Genomic DNA, 15,070 nt, shown 5'->3' with positions numbered 1-15,070 from the left:
CACTTACCAACTTGCTCAAACTCAACAATACGCATTGTCCATATCATTTAATATAAAATGATTTCAGGCACTGAATCTCGTAGCTACTTAATTAGAAATATCCAACATGTTCACTGCGATTGTGTAAATGTATTCATACATTGCATAGACGTAAACCTATTCATAAAATTTGAAGTTGTGGAATTCTGGAGCAGACCACCATGCTAGAAACATCATTAGCACGGGTGTACATTGTGTCACGATCACGTGCATTGTCCAGCGAGCATGACCACCGCATTTCGTCTGTCGCCTCTTAACACAAAAATTGATTCCTGGAGATCAGTTCCAGCCCGCCTCTTGGAGGATAAGAGACTATGTACTAAGGGCAATTTAAAATTGGTGTTAGACTTGTGAACGTTATCTGGTACACAAAATCAGTTCTTTTTTTTTAATTATGTGTACTATTAACTTTGTAAAACATTCCAACTTTCAGCGCCAGAGAATATCCGCCGAAATAGATTTTGAAAAGGCACAATTTAAAATGCACATGAACGGATAAACAACATGTTTGTAGGCAAAAGAATGAAGATTCTTATGGATATCAGCTTCTTTATTATGGACACACAACGTTTCGGAGTTAATGCTTACTCCTTCATCTGGTGAATGAGAATGAGGTGTCTCGGCATCGTAACAGGAAAGTTAGATGATTACTGGTTTTCACAATTTTGCTATAGAACGGTTGTACCTGTTGATGGATGTAACTGCCTCAACTCCATGTTGCTGTCGTATCAAGTCTTTAAAAATCTTCATTCTTATGTATTTCACTTCTAAATGCCCTTTAAAGATGTTTGCAGGCGCCAGAAGACTTGATGCGTTTTCTTCTCCAGCGGTAGCACCTGCCAGTCATGCTCATGGCCGTGGTGTAACGAGGAAAGTCGGTTCTGAATCCCCATATAACTGCAATATGTGGAAGCCCATTGCTGGTGTAAGCCGGGATATTGTTCCAGTATTGATTAAATTGGCGTAAAACGTAACTCACTCAGTCATTTTTTTAATATTTTTTTTTCAAACATTTGTTTCAGTGTTACCTAACTCACCAGTACTCTTGTCCATCTATTACAATTACATCATAAGCATGCGGGCTTGGTGATCTTGTGACAATATATTTTGAGAAGAAAATGACACAATCCACGTCCGCGTGTGTTTACTATATACAACCCGGAGGGCACATCCTGGTGGTGGTGTGTGGAAAGAGCAGTTAGTCTGACTCTCTCATCTGTTCACTTTGCTCTTTTCATACTGAGCATTTGCCGGTAAGTTTGTTTGTTTGAGCAATGTGTGCGTAGATGAAAACGCAATTGTGCAGGTAAATTCTGTTTTGCTTTGTTTGTTGTTTGATAACAGCAGCGGTCTGTAAATAATCGAATCTTGGAAAATTCTGTCATCAGAACCAAGAGCATCACAATTAGGAAACAATGACATGTGAGGTATGTTAGCGAGCCTGATCACCCTATCCAGGTAGTCGCATGGGTTGTTGAAGTCCAGTTCTATTACGTATCTTCATATGTTTGCTGATAAGTAGAGTGATGTTGTTTTTAAAAGATTCTTTAAGGACACCCATAAACGGCGTCGACAGTAATGGATTGCCGCTTGATTTGGACAGAAACTTTAAAATGTTGAGAAAACTTCGCATGAACCTTTTTTGAAAAATAATCTGACTTAATTAAAACATTTACGACTTTAAAGAAGTCAGCAAATTCAAGCATGACACTGAGAAACTCCATTAACTCCATTGCACACAGGAGTCATTGCAATGTAAATGTAGTTTTTTAACATGACATAAAGTCACCTCCACATCGGCGTCAGTGGAGAGGCATGTCTGTTTGTCACACGTCAGCATGGAGGGGCGTTCAGACTATGTTTCTTATGACGTCAGCACATCAGTAAGTGTAAAAATAGATTTGTTTGCGTGATGACAGTAAACACAAACAAAAGTGTGAAATATAATTTCCATATTCATATTAAATCTCAGCTAAAACTATTTCGACTCTACCATAAACATACGCTTGTGATTGGTTGTGAAAATTAACTGATAGTGATTGTAGCAAATTCTAGCGCAAAGGCAGTCTCACCTTTGCAGAAATGTTTATGGGCCTGACTGTAATGTGTTTCAGGCAAAAAGATGTTGCGTTTTCACTCAACAAGACCGAAATGTCAAGCACGTGTTTCACAAATTCCTACTTGTAACGAGACCTAAGCATACATTCTTGCCTGACCGAATCCCGTTAAAACGCGCTATGTCCGATGAATGTGAACGTAGAATTGCTGGATGGTACATCCCAATCTAACCATTTTGTATGAATGGATCCTATAAGATTCCAGTGTGGTATAATACTGATTGTGCAAGAATAATACTACTAACTGTGCAATGATAACCTTTTTTCCTGTATAATGGTTCTGGCAGGATTAGCTGTATGTGTTGTATGTATATATAATACATACTGTACTGTTTTTCTTGGTTCAGAAGTATCAGTTTAATTTGATAGAGTGAAAGAATCAGAAAGAATATGACGTCCCATTGAACTATATCTATATTTTCTGATGATCGAAATTGTGATTGTATACTCTTTAAAATTCAATGATATTTCCAAGTATTAACACAAAGCTAAGCTACAACTATCTTCCTTGTGTGACTGTTGAACTTAAAATCATACGACATGCAATAATTTCCACATGCGTCTTTGAGTACCGCCATTCACGTATGGTGCTTTACTATATATTGATATATAAATCACAGACAACCTCATGTCACTAGGTTGAGCTGTTTAGTGTGCATTGGCTTTTCATTGACGTATTTTTGGAACACTTTTACACCAATGGAGTTATCTCCTTATCAGGGAATCTGTCGCTTCACATTTGTATGACCTAGCGAGGACGGCCATTTTGCTAGTTGTCAGTATAACAGTCGCCGGTTCTTTCCTTTCTGTAAAAGGTAAACGTCTCCATCGCCTCCACGACGACATGTATGTGAGCGGGTTGTTACTGCTTGGACTTGTGGTGTCAGCACAATGCTTCTGTTTCACAGATAAAGTCTACACAGACGTGTCCAGTGAGTTCCTTGACAAGTTGTTAAACGCCGCACTCAGCAATGTGTATGGTTACGGTATATCAAAATGGAGGCAATCTAGTGATCAGCTGTATGGTAAATCAATATATTGATTTATCAAAATAGTTTGTTGTACTTATTAACTTTTATCATGACAATGTCTGGTATTCTGATACCATTTATCCTGACAATATTTGGTACCTTGATATCATTTGTCAAAATTCTTCATGGCCCTCAGCAATATTCCAGGTATATGACGATGGTCTGTGAAAATTCGAGTCTGAGCTTAACACACCTAGTGGTCACACCTAGTGGTCAGCAGCATGAGAATAAATATACGTGATGACATGTGTCAGCCGAGTCAGCGAGTCTGACCACCCGATCCCATTAGTCGCCTCTTACGACAAGCATGGGTTACTGAAGTCAGTTCATTTGCCATCTACATGGAGACGTGGCAGTCAAGCATCTCTAATATAATAGAGAAGAGTCCCGCAAAGTATCATACCGTTTTTGTTTCAATACGTATTCAGCATGAACCAGGACGCTCTGGACCTTACATACAATATTGTCCTAATAGTTCCTTTATACGAAGACCAATGCTAATCCGTGTCATCTTCCGTCGATATCAAAAAGTGATCAAATGAAATGATCAAGAAAGATACTAGTATTTCATGGTATTAGCCTAATATCAGAGACTATAAGGGTATATACCCTTAAACATACTGAACAAAAAGGGGTAAGCAGGGAGATATGGTGAGGACGGTACGAATCAAATGTGGAACAATGAATCACAACCACGGCCACCTTGTTCTACAGAGATAACTTCGGGTGCTAATATTACCATATTAACTTCGTAAGTCCATGTTAAAATATGAGAGGTGAGACTGACTTGCCGCTAAGATAACCTTATGGAGGAAGCCTTAGCAGATTGTACATCCCATCTTTTGTCATCATTGGTGAAGTAGTGAAATATCACATCACAGTATCCTTCATTTCGTTTGTTAAAGACATACACGTTGCGATCATGTCATCTAGCAGTTCTCCAAAACGTATCCTCGCATTGTATGATATATGTAACATTTAAAAATTCCCATTTGATATAAGACTGCATAACCTACATTACTATTGGCCGAATTCTCAAGTCAAATCGTCATGCCACGACACTACCAATACCATTAGATATTAGCTCGCATGTCCCGCATTAGTTTTGACATTTTGACAATTAGACAAATTGCCATGCCTATTGTCACACTACCGTTAGATAATGCCATGTATAATTTTCGTGACTTTGGACTTCATTCTTTCGTAAATTTGTCATGCTCGGGCAATATCGATACCATTAGACATACGCGTGAGTGGCCTGCATTGTCCGAATTTTTACGTCAAATCGTCAAGCTACGACGCTACAAATAGCACTAGATATAAGCCTACATAACCTGCATTGCTTTTGGCCGGATTCTCACGTCGGAATGTCAGGCCACGACAATACCATTACATAATAGTCTACATAACCTGCTTTACTTTTTACCTTATTCTCTCATCAAATTGCCATGCCTATACGACCGCCGTTAGATATAAGCCTTCAAGTTTGGATCAGTTTTTGCTCCCTCCCCCATCAAAATATCATGCTTCGACAATACAAATACCATAAGATAATGCCATGCATAATTTTTGTGACATTTGACTTCATTTTTTCCTAAACGTGCCATGCTCGGAGAATATTAATACCATTGCGTATGCTCGTGAATGGCCTGCATTACTTTTGGCATCTTTCAAACATCAATTTTCACAGACCTGTGAAGATCCGGGGTAAAATAGGCCTTCAGCAACCCATGCTTGCCATGAAAGGCAAACTATGCTTGTCGTAAGAGCCGACTAACGGGATCGGGTGGTCAGGCTAGCTGCCTAGGTTCCCAAATGCTCATGCGGTTGATCACTGGAGCGCCTGGACCAGGCTCGATTATTTACAGACAGCCGCCATACAGCTGGAAAATTGCGGAGTGCGGTGTAAAACTAAAGTGCCTCACTCACTCAAATTGTCACGACACTACGAATGCCATTAGGTATCAGCGTGCATGACCTGCATTACTTTTGATCGAATTCCGACATCAAAGTGCCGAGACACCTGTAACTTTCGATTTGTTTCGTCTTCTTCCTTTGTTGAAATACCGTGATTGTCAAATATTAGTTGTGTTTTTCAGAATATGGTTCAGTTACGAAGTATTGCATGTACAAAGGATTAAAGATGCAGGTTGGATCACATATCAAGACAGCCGACTGTATTGAATGCACCTGCCACGACACTTCTCTGAGCTGCTGTGGGCAAGTATATTTGACACTTCGTTACGCAGTTACTGACAGATCATGGTGTCACATGCATTATGTTTATACAAAAAAGCAAATCTACGCATTCAAATGAATATAGCATTATAAGTCAGGTTTAGCGTTACGCAGTATCCTTTCAAGCAGAACACTTTGCAGTGGCATTGCTTCTCAACCATCTTCAACCACCTAAAACATTTGTTGAACAACAGTAATTACCATAACATGTACGGACGAGTATGTGCATATATTCTAAGGTCACAACATTACATCACCAATGCTTCGACATGAACAACAATCTAAGGCACCGGTATGTATTCTGAGGTCATGAACTACGTTCTAATAACAATGTGATGACACGGATACGTGATCTGAAACTTATGTATGGTCAGCAATCGGAAACACGAATATATGTCTAAGGTTCTCTTATGCAAAGCGATCTTTGTGCAAAGGTGATCGTCACTCCCATGTTCCAGTAGAGACTTAAGACGGATTTAGCCAAGAACTGACTTAAACCAGCTATGATTTCACAGTCACAATAGGATGCATCAGTTCTGGGATACTGGTATATGCCGTTAGTCTATTTCACATCCCAATGCTTAGAGTCAAGGTTGTGTTCTGACATTAACACCTGTTCTCATCTCCCCGAATAACATCGAATAGCAATATGTAGACATGATTATATCTTCCAAAACTGACGTTGACCTGAATATATTGAGAAATAAGCATGTATGTTAACGTCCTGACGTCATCTCTAGAACTCACCCATAAGGTTCGGGTTAGAATATGATCTGCAGCAAAGGATGCTTGTTGGAGGAGCTGACTAACGAGATCGAGTTGTCAGGCTCGCTGATTTGGTAGAGGCATATCAGACCATATGGTCGATGGTTGATGCTCATGATGTTGGTCACTTGATTTTATGGTCCAGACTCGATCTCGTCTGGTCCAGACCGCCTTAATATAACTGGAATATTGTTGATTGACATGTTAAACAACAAGCAAACTGAGCAGGAATAATCACACTATTCATACTGAAATCAGTCTTCAGAACGCGTTGTCTTATTCTCTGCAGATTTGGCATCAACGCTGGGGTTGTAGCTCCGCCACCGGGATGTAAGGTCGTCGCTGATGGATGCAAGATGCTGCTGGTGAAAGTTGACGACGACACCAAAGACTGCCTCTCTGGAGATTCTCTCGTTAAACCGTAGATCAATAGACCAATACCTGTGAATTAATGTGTATCATGGCGTTTGTGTTCCTTCTTGTGAATGTACATTACGTACAACGAGTCAGTAATCAGTAATTATTATATGGTGACACATATTTCATTAAAAGGGCCTATAATTTTCGTTTTAAAATGAAGACACTATTTAACACAGTGCGTAGAGTTCTTGTCGTAACGATCACGATATCACGCACTTTTCTCTTCAGAACATGCACACCTATTGGCATAGCATATTTCTCGTCAAACAATCGAAACAATATAACATCCACCGACTACATACAGTTCATTGACTTTTGTCAAAACACAGCGTTTCTTCTGCCCATTCGTAACAGCAATTCCGTAAACCAATTGTTTAGCAATCAGCTACGCGGGTATATGAGAAAGCATGCATCTGAGAAAAAAAGCGTCACGACGAATTGGTATTGTTTTTTTTTGTTTGTTTGTTTGTTTGTTGTTTTCTCCGATGTTTGCAAAACATGGCATTACCACGATGTTTGACTTTTTGCATACCTAATGTGCCACATATGTGTGCTCTTCATATATTCAGCTTCCTCTTAGTAGAAGATGGTTCATTCATCATAAAACTGGTTTATTAACAAAACATGTATCGGTGAAATGTCGTTTGATTTGGTAGTTTAACACCGCACTGAGCAATATTCCAGCTATATGGTGGCGGTCTGTAAAAGACAGGCAATCCAGGGATCAACATCATGAACATCTATCTACACAATTGGGATATTATGACGTGTCAACCAGATCAGCTAGCCTGATCACCCCCTTAGTCACCACTTACGACAAGCATGCTGACGACCAGTTCGAGGGAAACCGGCTCTTCGGGTAAACCACAGTTTGATTAAAGGGGGAAATCGTGTGACTTTTGATTTGTTTGATTGGCATTACTAGAAGCTGGTAAGTGATAAGAGGGTAAGATTCTTTATGGATAACAACTTCTTTATTGCATATGATGCGACGTTTCGGTATGGATCCTTATACCGTTGTCAAGCAAGAGTGGAGTAATACATCACAGAACAGACATATACATGGACAGGGATAAAGTAATAATAACACGTAGGTATGAATCAAAGGCGGGGGATTAACAACAACAACAATGGGTGGTAGTAATGATGAGACAATAAGAGGAAGCCAATAGTGTCTGTAGCTGTGGCAAAGTATACATTGCTGATAGGGTAATTAGTAACGGTGGCTGGTGAGCTCTAATCTGTTATTTTATGAGTTCATTGTATGCAGTTGGGATGAGATATCCCTGATCTCTGTTGATTGAGGGCTTGTGTCTCCTGATTTGAACTGCTTCTGCCAGTTTTCTTTGGGTGAAGTCCTTGTGGTTTTTGGATAATATCTCTACACTGTCCCAAATTATGCTATGATTGGGACATTTGATGATGTGGTCGGATATAGCAGATTTCCGATCTGATTTGGTTGTAGATGATAAGTGTTCTTTGATTCTGATGTTTATGGGCCGGGAGGTTTCACCTACATATGCCTCGCCACAGTCGCAGTTGATTTTGTAGACGACACCTTTCGGTGGCTGTTGTTGTTTAGAGGTGTTTCTGCCATTCGCTTTGAGCATGGTTTTCAGCGTTGTAGAACTGGTAAAGTAGGTTTCAATGCCTGCTTGTTGTTGGGGACAGAGGGGAGCCCATGGGCAGGCCGTGGATTTGTTCATAGTAGTCGTCTCCCCAGGTGAAGTATGTCGAGGTGATGCAGGCAGAGGTCAAGGCGATGGTGGAGTCAATGGTGAGGTTGGTGTCAAGGGGTGTTTCCAATTCAGATATGCGACGGCGGAGGATTTGTAGGGTTTCATCTATTTGGACACTTGTGAAGAGGTCCACAACGTCTTAGCTTAGGATTTGGTCAGCTTCGGTAATTTTGAGGAGTTTGTCCCCATTACTCACAGAAATCTATATGACCGCCTTTGAAAAGCAAGCCCTCAGCACCTCGACCATCAAACCCACTTGCTGGTACAGAAAGGTTGACGACACCTTTGTCATCCTACGTCAAGACCAAGACCCAGCTACCCTCCTGCAACACCTCAACCAACAGCACCCCCGCGTCCAGTTCACCTTTGAAACTGAAACAAATGGCCAGCTTCCCTTTCTAGATGTCCTTGTAACTAGGTCCCCAGACAACAAGATAGAAACCAGTGTCTACAGAAAGCCAACCCACTCCGACCAATACATTCATTTCGACTCCAACCATCCCCTGAAAACCAAAACTGGGATCATCTCTACCCTCACCAGACGGGCCATAAACCTCTCCTCCAACAATCCAAGTGCAGAAATAGAACACCTCAGCCATGTTTTCACCAAGTTCAACCACTACCCACCAAAGTTAGTTGATAAAATCATCAGATCCACGCTCCACCCGACAAGAAAAGAGCCCACCAACAAACCTGAACCAGCACCTATCCGCATCGCTTTACCCTTCATTGGAAAAACCTCCTACCACATCAGCCGTGTCCTAAAACAACAAGCAGGCATTGAAACCTACTTTACCAGTTCTACAACGCTGAAAACCATGCTCAAAGCGAATGGCAGGAACACCTCTAAACAACAACAGCCACCGAAAGGTGTCGTCTACAAAATCAACTGCGACTGTGGCGAGGCATATGTAGGTGAAACCTCCCGGCCCATAAACATCAGAATCAAAGAACACTTATCATCTACAACCAAATCAGATCGGAAATCTGCTATATCCGACCACATCATCAAATGTCCCAATCATAGCATAATTTGGGACAGTGTAGAGATATTATCCACAAGGACTTCACCCAAAGAAAACTGGCAGAAGCAGTTCAAATCAGGAGACACAAGCCCTCAATCAACAGAGATCAGGGATATCTCATCCCAACTGCATACAATGAACTCATAAAATAACAGATTAGAGCTCACCAGCCACCGTTACTAATTACCCTATCAGCAATGTATACTTTGCCACAGCTACAGCCATTATTGGCTTCCTCTTATTGTCTCATCATTACTACCACCCATTGTTGTTGTTGTTAATCCCCCGCCTTTGATCATACCTACGTGTTATTATTACTTTATCCCTGTCCATGTATATAAGTCTGTTCTGTGATGTATTACTCCACTCTTGCTTGACAACGGTATAAGGATCCATACCGAAACGTCGCATCATATGCAATAAAGAAGTTGTTATCCATAAAGAATATTACCCTCTTATCGTGTGACCTTTGTACCCTGATTTGTATTTGATGGCTTAAAGTTCCAATATGGAGTCTGTTGAACAATGACACAAAATTACTGTCATCAAGTTATCGTGGACTTTCTTGATTAATAACATCAGCTTACCAGGAACTGTCTTCGCCGATAGTATGAAAACGGAATCAGCTTTATGCATTGTATAATAATATTATTATGTGAATGAGTGAGTGAATGTGGTATAGCGCCTCTTTGAATAGAATGTATATCGCTTTGTTTTCTGATGAACGAAATGCGGTTCAAAGAAGATGAGGGGTCATAGCAATGTTTCTCAGCACAAAGAAAGTAAACGCTACCTTCCATGGAATGAAACTTCCTGTCTGTTAAACATAGCACCACAAGGAATGCCACGATTAATTCACTGGACCGATGGTTCTTTTGTTGGCGGACAGAAGTCCCATCAAGTGCAGAATAAAGTATGTTGATATGGTGAGTCAACTGCAAAAGACATATTTGAGAGTAGAAATAAAAATAGACCCAAACCGACCACACACCCTCACACATGTGGAATTATTTCCTAATATTCTGTATTTGCTTGTACTTTGCATATTTTCTTATTTGGTTTTGGAATCGCTGGTCTTCTGCACAGCAGTCATGAATCAAAATTACATAGCTAGATTTTCTTGTAATCTGCAGTGTGTTTAGAGACAGTCTTTGCATATGGTAGAACTGTTGTGCAACATCAGGCAACGATACACATTTTGTGAATTGAGGAGGTCGATGATCATGATGTCAATCACTGTGCAGCATCAGGCAGATAATATAATACCAGTTTTGTGAATGGCAGATACCACCGGTTGGACGCAACATCTTACTCTTAACGAGAACACCTGATGTCATCATTGTTTTTCCGCGATCCTTTAAAAAAATCACAGCTATGTTTTCATATACAACAAACTGAAAGCTGGGAATATTGAAGAATGTGTAATACTATTCATTTGCAAAACTGTTCTATATAATATTACTTCATTATGATATATAAATTACATAAAACATATGTTACTGGCTTGAGCTGTTTGGTGTCTAATATCTTTCCACTGTGTTATTCTTGGAACGATATATTTTTGTATATGGAGTTCTTCTTTTGAAAGCATCTGTTGGTTCACATACATTTGTATGACCCAGCGAGGACGACCATTTTGTTAGTTGTCAGTATAACAGTCGCCGGCTCGTTCCTTTCTGTAAAAGATAAACGTCTCCATCGCCTCCAGAACGACATGTACGTGAGCGGACTGTTACTGCTTGGACTTGTGGTGTCAGCACAGTGCTTCTGTTTCATAGGACAGGTCTACACAGACGTGTCCAGTGAGTTCGTTAACCACTTGTTGTTACCACCGCGCTCAGCAATGTATATGGCGGCGATGGTTCCAGAGTTACTTATTACAGTTTTGTAATAATATTACTTGAATATTCTTGCATACTGTCTGGATACCAAACAATCTGTTTGTTTGGTTTGGTTAACGCTGTATTCCGCCTACGCTGTTGTGTCAACTACGACTGGTTCCGTTAATTCCTGCCTAAAATTGGCACTATATACAAGACTGCGTAACCTGAACTACCTCCCAGATTAAATTGTCATGCCACTACCAATACCATTTGATATCAGCGTGTTTGACCTTCTTTATGTTTGACCGCCTTCTCATCTCAAATTGTCATGCCACGACAATACTAAATCTGCATATCGGCTTGCCTTGACTGCATTACATTGAGCTTAACTCTTTCATCGAATTGTCATGTCTCGTCAATACCTGTACCTTTAGACATATTAGATATGAGCCTACATGACCTGGATTTTTTATGGGTCCTTTCCACATCAAATGTTCGTGCTATGACAATACCTTAACATTTGATATACTAGTATATGTTTAGCCTCCCGTTCAGATCTAACTGACATGCCATCAAAATGCCATTATGCATAAGCGAGAATAGCCTGCGTTTTTTTCTGAAATCCGTTCCTTGTGAAATTATCATGTCACTGTATGTACTGGTCAAACATTAAATCGCTAGACCCGTGAAGTCCGGAGTAGAATAGGCCTTCAGCAACCCATGCTTGCCATAAACGGCGACTATGCTTGTCGTGAGAGGCGATCACTGGGATCGGGTGGTCAGGCTAACCAACTTGGTTGACACATATCACCAGTTCCAAGTTGCGAAGGTCGATGCTCATGCCGTTGATCACGAGATGGCCTGCTCGATTATTTACATACCGCTGCTATGTAGCTGGAATATTGCTGAGTGCGGCGTAGAACTAAACTCACTCGCTCACTCACTTATATCGCTATGTTTCAGAATATGGAACAGTTACAAAGTACTGCATGTACAAAGGATTGAAGATGCAGGTTGGATCTGAAATCAAGACAACCGATTGTATTGGATGCACATGCAGTGACTCGGGTCTGCATTGCTGTGGGCAAGTATATTTGTTACAAACAGAACGTGGTGTCAGGTATATTATGTTCATACAAACATTTCCACACATTCAAGTAGGCACAGTGTGATAAGTCAAGGTTAGCGTTACAGAAAGACTCTGTAATCATTCCAAGCCGTACACTGGTATTGCTTCGTACAGGTCTTCAACCACCTAAAACACCTGTCGAATGTGTGTGTGTGTGTGTGTGTGTGTGTGTGCGTGTGTGTGTGTATGTGTTACATGATCTGACAAACTGCAGCAAAAAGCAATACTGAGACACAAATATATGTATATGTACGTGTTCAAACTGATCATAGCGCAAAGACGATCGTAGCTTTCATACCAAAGACACGTTTAGCACGTTTAGCACGTTTGTGCATCGGGCCAAGAACCTGCTTCAGACAGCTATGTTACATGGTCTGATACTGACTCCACAGTACCAACTTTCATACATGTTCAAACATCAATTCAAATACCAGAGACTAACATTAAGTAGACATGATTAATTCAGTCCATCTAAAGTTGGCCTGACCATACTGACAAATGAGTGTGTGTGTTTACGTGCAGTGGTTGAACAAAGGTTGAACAATACCGTACACATTTAGGAACCAAACTGACATGGAAGCACATGTTTTGCAGTATCTATAGAAATTACCCGTGAAGTTCGGGTTTGAATTGATCTTCAACCAATGCTTGTCACAGGAGGTCGACTATGTGGATCGGGTGGTCAGGCTAACTGACTTGACACGTGTCATCGTGTCCCAGATCGATGCTCATGCTGTTGACCCCAGGATAAAACCGAAACAAAATTAAATGAATAACTCAGTTTGTATTAATTTAACTTAAAGAACAAAAAAGAACCCAGACTCATTCGTCCGCAACTCTCAGGATCAAGCGTATTGATCGATTGTTTTTTTACAGACCGCCGTCTGTGGAGTATTGCTGAGAGCAGATTTTAACAACATTTTAGAGAGTATCACAATATTTGTACAACAACATTAACATTAAAGTAAAACAATGGTTGTGTTTAATTCAATCTTCTGAACTTTTCATCTGGTGTTGTTCTTTGTAGATTCGGCATCAAGGGTGCTGTTTATGGACCGCCACCAGGATGTAAGGTTGTCGCTGATGGATGCAATATGTTGCTGGTGAAAGCTGACGACGACACCAAAGACTGCAACTCTGGGGATTCTCTCATTAAACCGTAGCAAAATCATTCTGCCTAATTTCCTATATCATGCACGTGTATCTTGTACATAAATGTGAATCACGGCGTATCATAATGTTGTCTTTTCCTGAATGCCAATGTAGATTATATTTTCAAAGCCATCGATAGAACATAACTGTCATTACGATATGCTGAACATACTTTTTTTTTAAAACTATTAACTGAATGCCATACGATTGCGCATTGTTTGACACACTATGTACAGTTCCTATTGTTACATGCATTCCTATAAGCAAAACATGCATATTTTCTTCATAGCTCTCATGCCTATGTTATAACACATTTCTCACCATAGCACACACAAACTATTTACATCAGACAGCTTGATCCTGCGGATGACTAACGTTTGTCAAAAAATACTGTTATGAACTACAGAATCGTACGAGTGAAAACGTAAATGAATTGTTTAACAATCGCCTACATGGACAGTCATCTGGACCAATCGGTATGCTTTTTGAAAATATTTCATAACAAACAAAAGCTGATCAAGCTGATGTTTGGATGTTGACACACACACTACCCCACAGTTGTGTGGGCTTACATCATTGTAGTATGTTGTTACTTTCTTGATGGCTTCAGGGTACCAGGAATTGTCTTCACCTATAGTATGAAGTTAGAATGGAAATTCTTGATCTATGGCGTAATACAATCACTGATTCTGATAATAAATATCGTCAACATAATACATAAATGCCTTACTACATAAAAGCTATTAAGTACCACGAACAGTCTGGGCAAATGCCACCAACACACTATACACTGTGTTAAAGGTCCACACCCGCGAAGATCCGGATTAAACTTGGTCTTCACTAACACATGCTTGTCGTAAGAAGCGAATAAAGAGATTGGGTGGTCAGCCTTGCTGACCTGGTTGACACGTTATGGTATCCCAACTGCGTGGATTGATGCTCATGCTGTTGACCGCTGAACTGTCTGGTACAGACTGCCTTCATGTAGCTAGACTATTGCCGAGTGCAAGGCTTAGTGTAATTGTTCCACACTGTTAATGCAAAAGCCTGGGTTACTTTAACCCAACAACGTGAAGTTATCTTTTAACAGTCAATATTATACTTGGTTAACATTAGATAGCAAAGCGTACCCATCTAATCATAAGAGAGCGTCTGCTGGTTCACACTCCTGTCTAGAAGACAGACAGTTTGTCTGTTATCTGACCTTAGATTTGTTGTCTGAGATTGACTGACGTCTTCATCTACTGCAACATGTACGTGTACACATTCTACTTCGTGGGTAGGTGGCATTAATCACGGAATGCTGTGTGATTGGGAGATCCATAGCAAAGATCTGAAGTAAGTTCCCTCCCGGCCACAACTTGTTCTATCATCATGAATGTTTGAGAAAGTATATTTAAGTTGGTTCTGTTTAGGTTTAGTTACCAGGCTAACTGTTCCTATCAACCACCCGCACCCCGCACCCCGCACCCCCACCCCCAACAGAAAAGCCTACATTGCCAGAAGGCTTGCACATGTTGTTGAAACATCTGTGGGCATGTCCTCTATGGGAATTTTTAACAGCCATCTCCCACATCTGTCCTTTTAAGTGA

The 15,070-nt window shown here is 40.5% G+C and overlaps 3 protein-coding genes across 3 annotated transcripts; all 3 read left to right on the top strand.

Moving 5' to 3' along the window:
* The first annotated feature begins 2,897 nt into the window (after positions 1-2,897).
* Positions 2,898-7,048, top strand: LOC137272472 (beta-microseminoprotein-like). The gene is made up of 3 exons (XM_067804853.1): positions 2,898-3,088; positions 5,287-5,407; positions 6,480-7,048. The coding sequence occupies exons 1-3, from the start codon at positions 3,001-3,003 to the stop codon at positions 6,613-6,615; spliced, it is 345 nt and encodes a 114-aa protein (XP_067660954.1). The 5' UTR covers positions 2,898-3,000; the 3' UTR covers positions 6,616-7,048.
* A 1,507-nt stretch (positions 7,049-8,555) lies between these two features.
* On the top strand, positions 8,556-9,521 carry LOC137271735 (uncharacterized). The gene has a single exon (XM_067804145.1). It carries the CDS (start codon positions 8,556-8,558, stop codon positions 9,519-9,521), a length of 966 nt encoding a protein of 321 aa, XP_067660246.1.
* Positions 9,522-10,981: 1,460 nt separating this feature from the next.
* Positions 10,982-13,561, top strand: LOC137272471 (uncharacterized). The gene is made up of 3 exons (XM_067804852.1): positions 10,982-11,176; positions 12,161-12,281; positions 13,354-13,561. Exons 1-3 carry the CDS (start codon positions 11,089-11,091, stop codon positions 13,487-13,489), a joined length of 345 nt encoding a protein of 114 aa, XP_067660953.1. The 5' UTR covers positions 10,982-11,088; the 3' UTR covers positions 13,490-13,561.
* Positions 13,562-15,070: the final 1,509 nt, after the last annotated feature.

The sequence above is a fragment of the Haliotis asinina genome, chromosome 2 (genome assembly GCF_037392515.1).
Source record: "Haliotis asinina isolate JCU_RB_2024 chromosome 2, JCU_Hal_asi_v2, whole genome shotgun sequence".
NCBI lineage: Eukaryota > Metazoa > Mollusca > Gastropoda > Lepetellida > Haliotidae > Haliotis > Haliotis asinina.
Note: the sequence above shows the minus strand (reverse complement) of the source record. Positions and strands in the feature narration are given on the sequence as shown.

What these genes read in the sequence shown, in the direction of transcription:
- LOC137272471 (XM_067804852.1), top strand. Translation starts at nt 11,089, where the DNA reads ATGTACGTGAGCGGACTGTTACTGCTTGGACTTGTGGTGTCAGCACAG. An exon ending in GGTCTACACAGACGTGTCCA is followed by an intron (nt 11,177 to 12,160) that starts GTGAGTTCGTTA and finishes GCTATGTTTCAG; the next exon opens with AATATGGAACAGTTACAAAG. An exon ending in TCGGGTCTGCATTGCTGTGG is followed by an intron (nt 12,282 to 13,353) that starts GCAAGTATATTT and finishes TGTTCTTTGTAG; the next exon opens with ATTCGGCATCAAGGGTGCTG.
- LOC137272472 (XM_067804853.1), top strand. Translation starts at nt 3,001, where the DNA reads ATGTATGTGAGCGGGTTGTTACTGCTTGGACTTGTGGTGTCAGCACAA. An exon ending in AGTCTACACAGACGTGTCCA is followed by an intron (nt 3,089 to 5,286) that starts GTGAGTTCCTTG and finishes TGTGTTTTTCAG; the next exon opens with AATATGGTTCAGTTACGAAG. An exon ending in ACTTCTCTGAGCTGCTGTGG is followed by an intron (nt 5,408 to 6,479) that starts GCAAGTATATTT and finishes TATTCTCTGCAG; the next exon opens with ATTTGGCATCAACGCTGGGG.
- LOC137271735 (XM_067804145.1), top strand. Translation starts at nt 8,556, where the DNA reads ATGACCGCCTTTGAAAAGCAAGCCCTCAGCACCTCGACCATCAAACCC.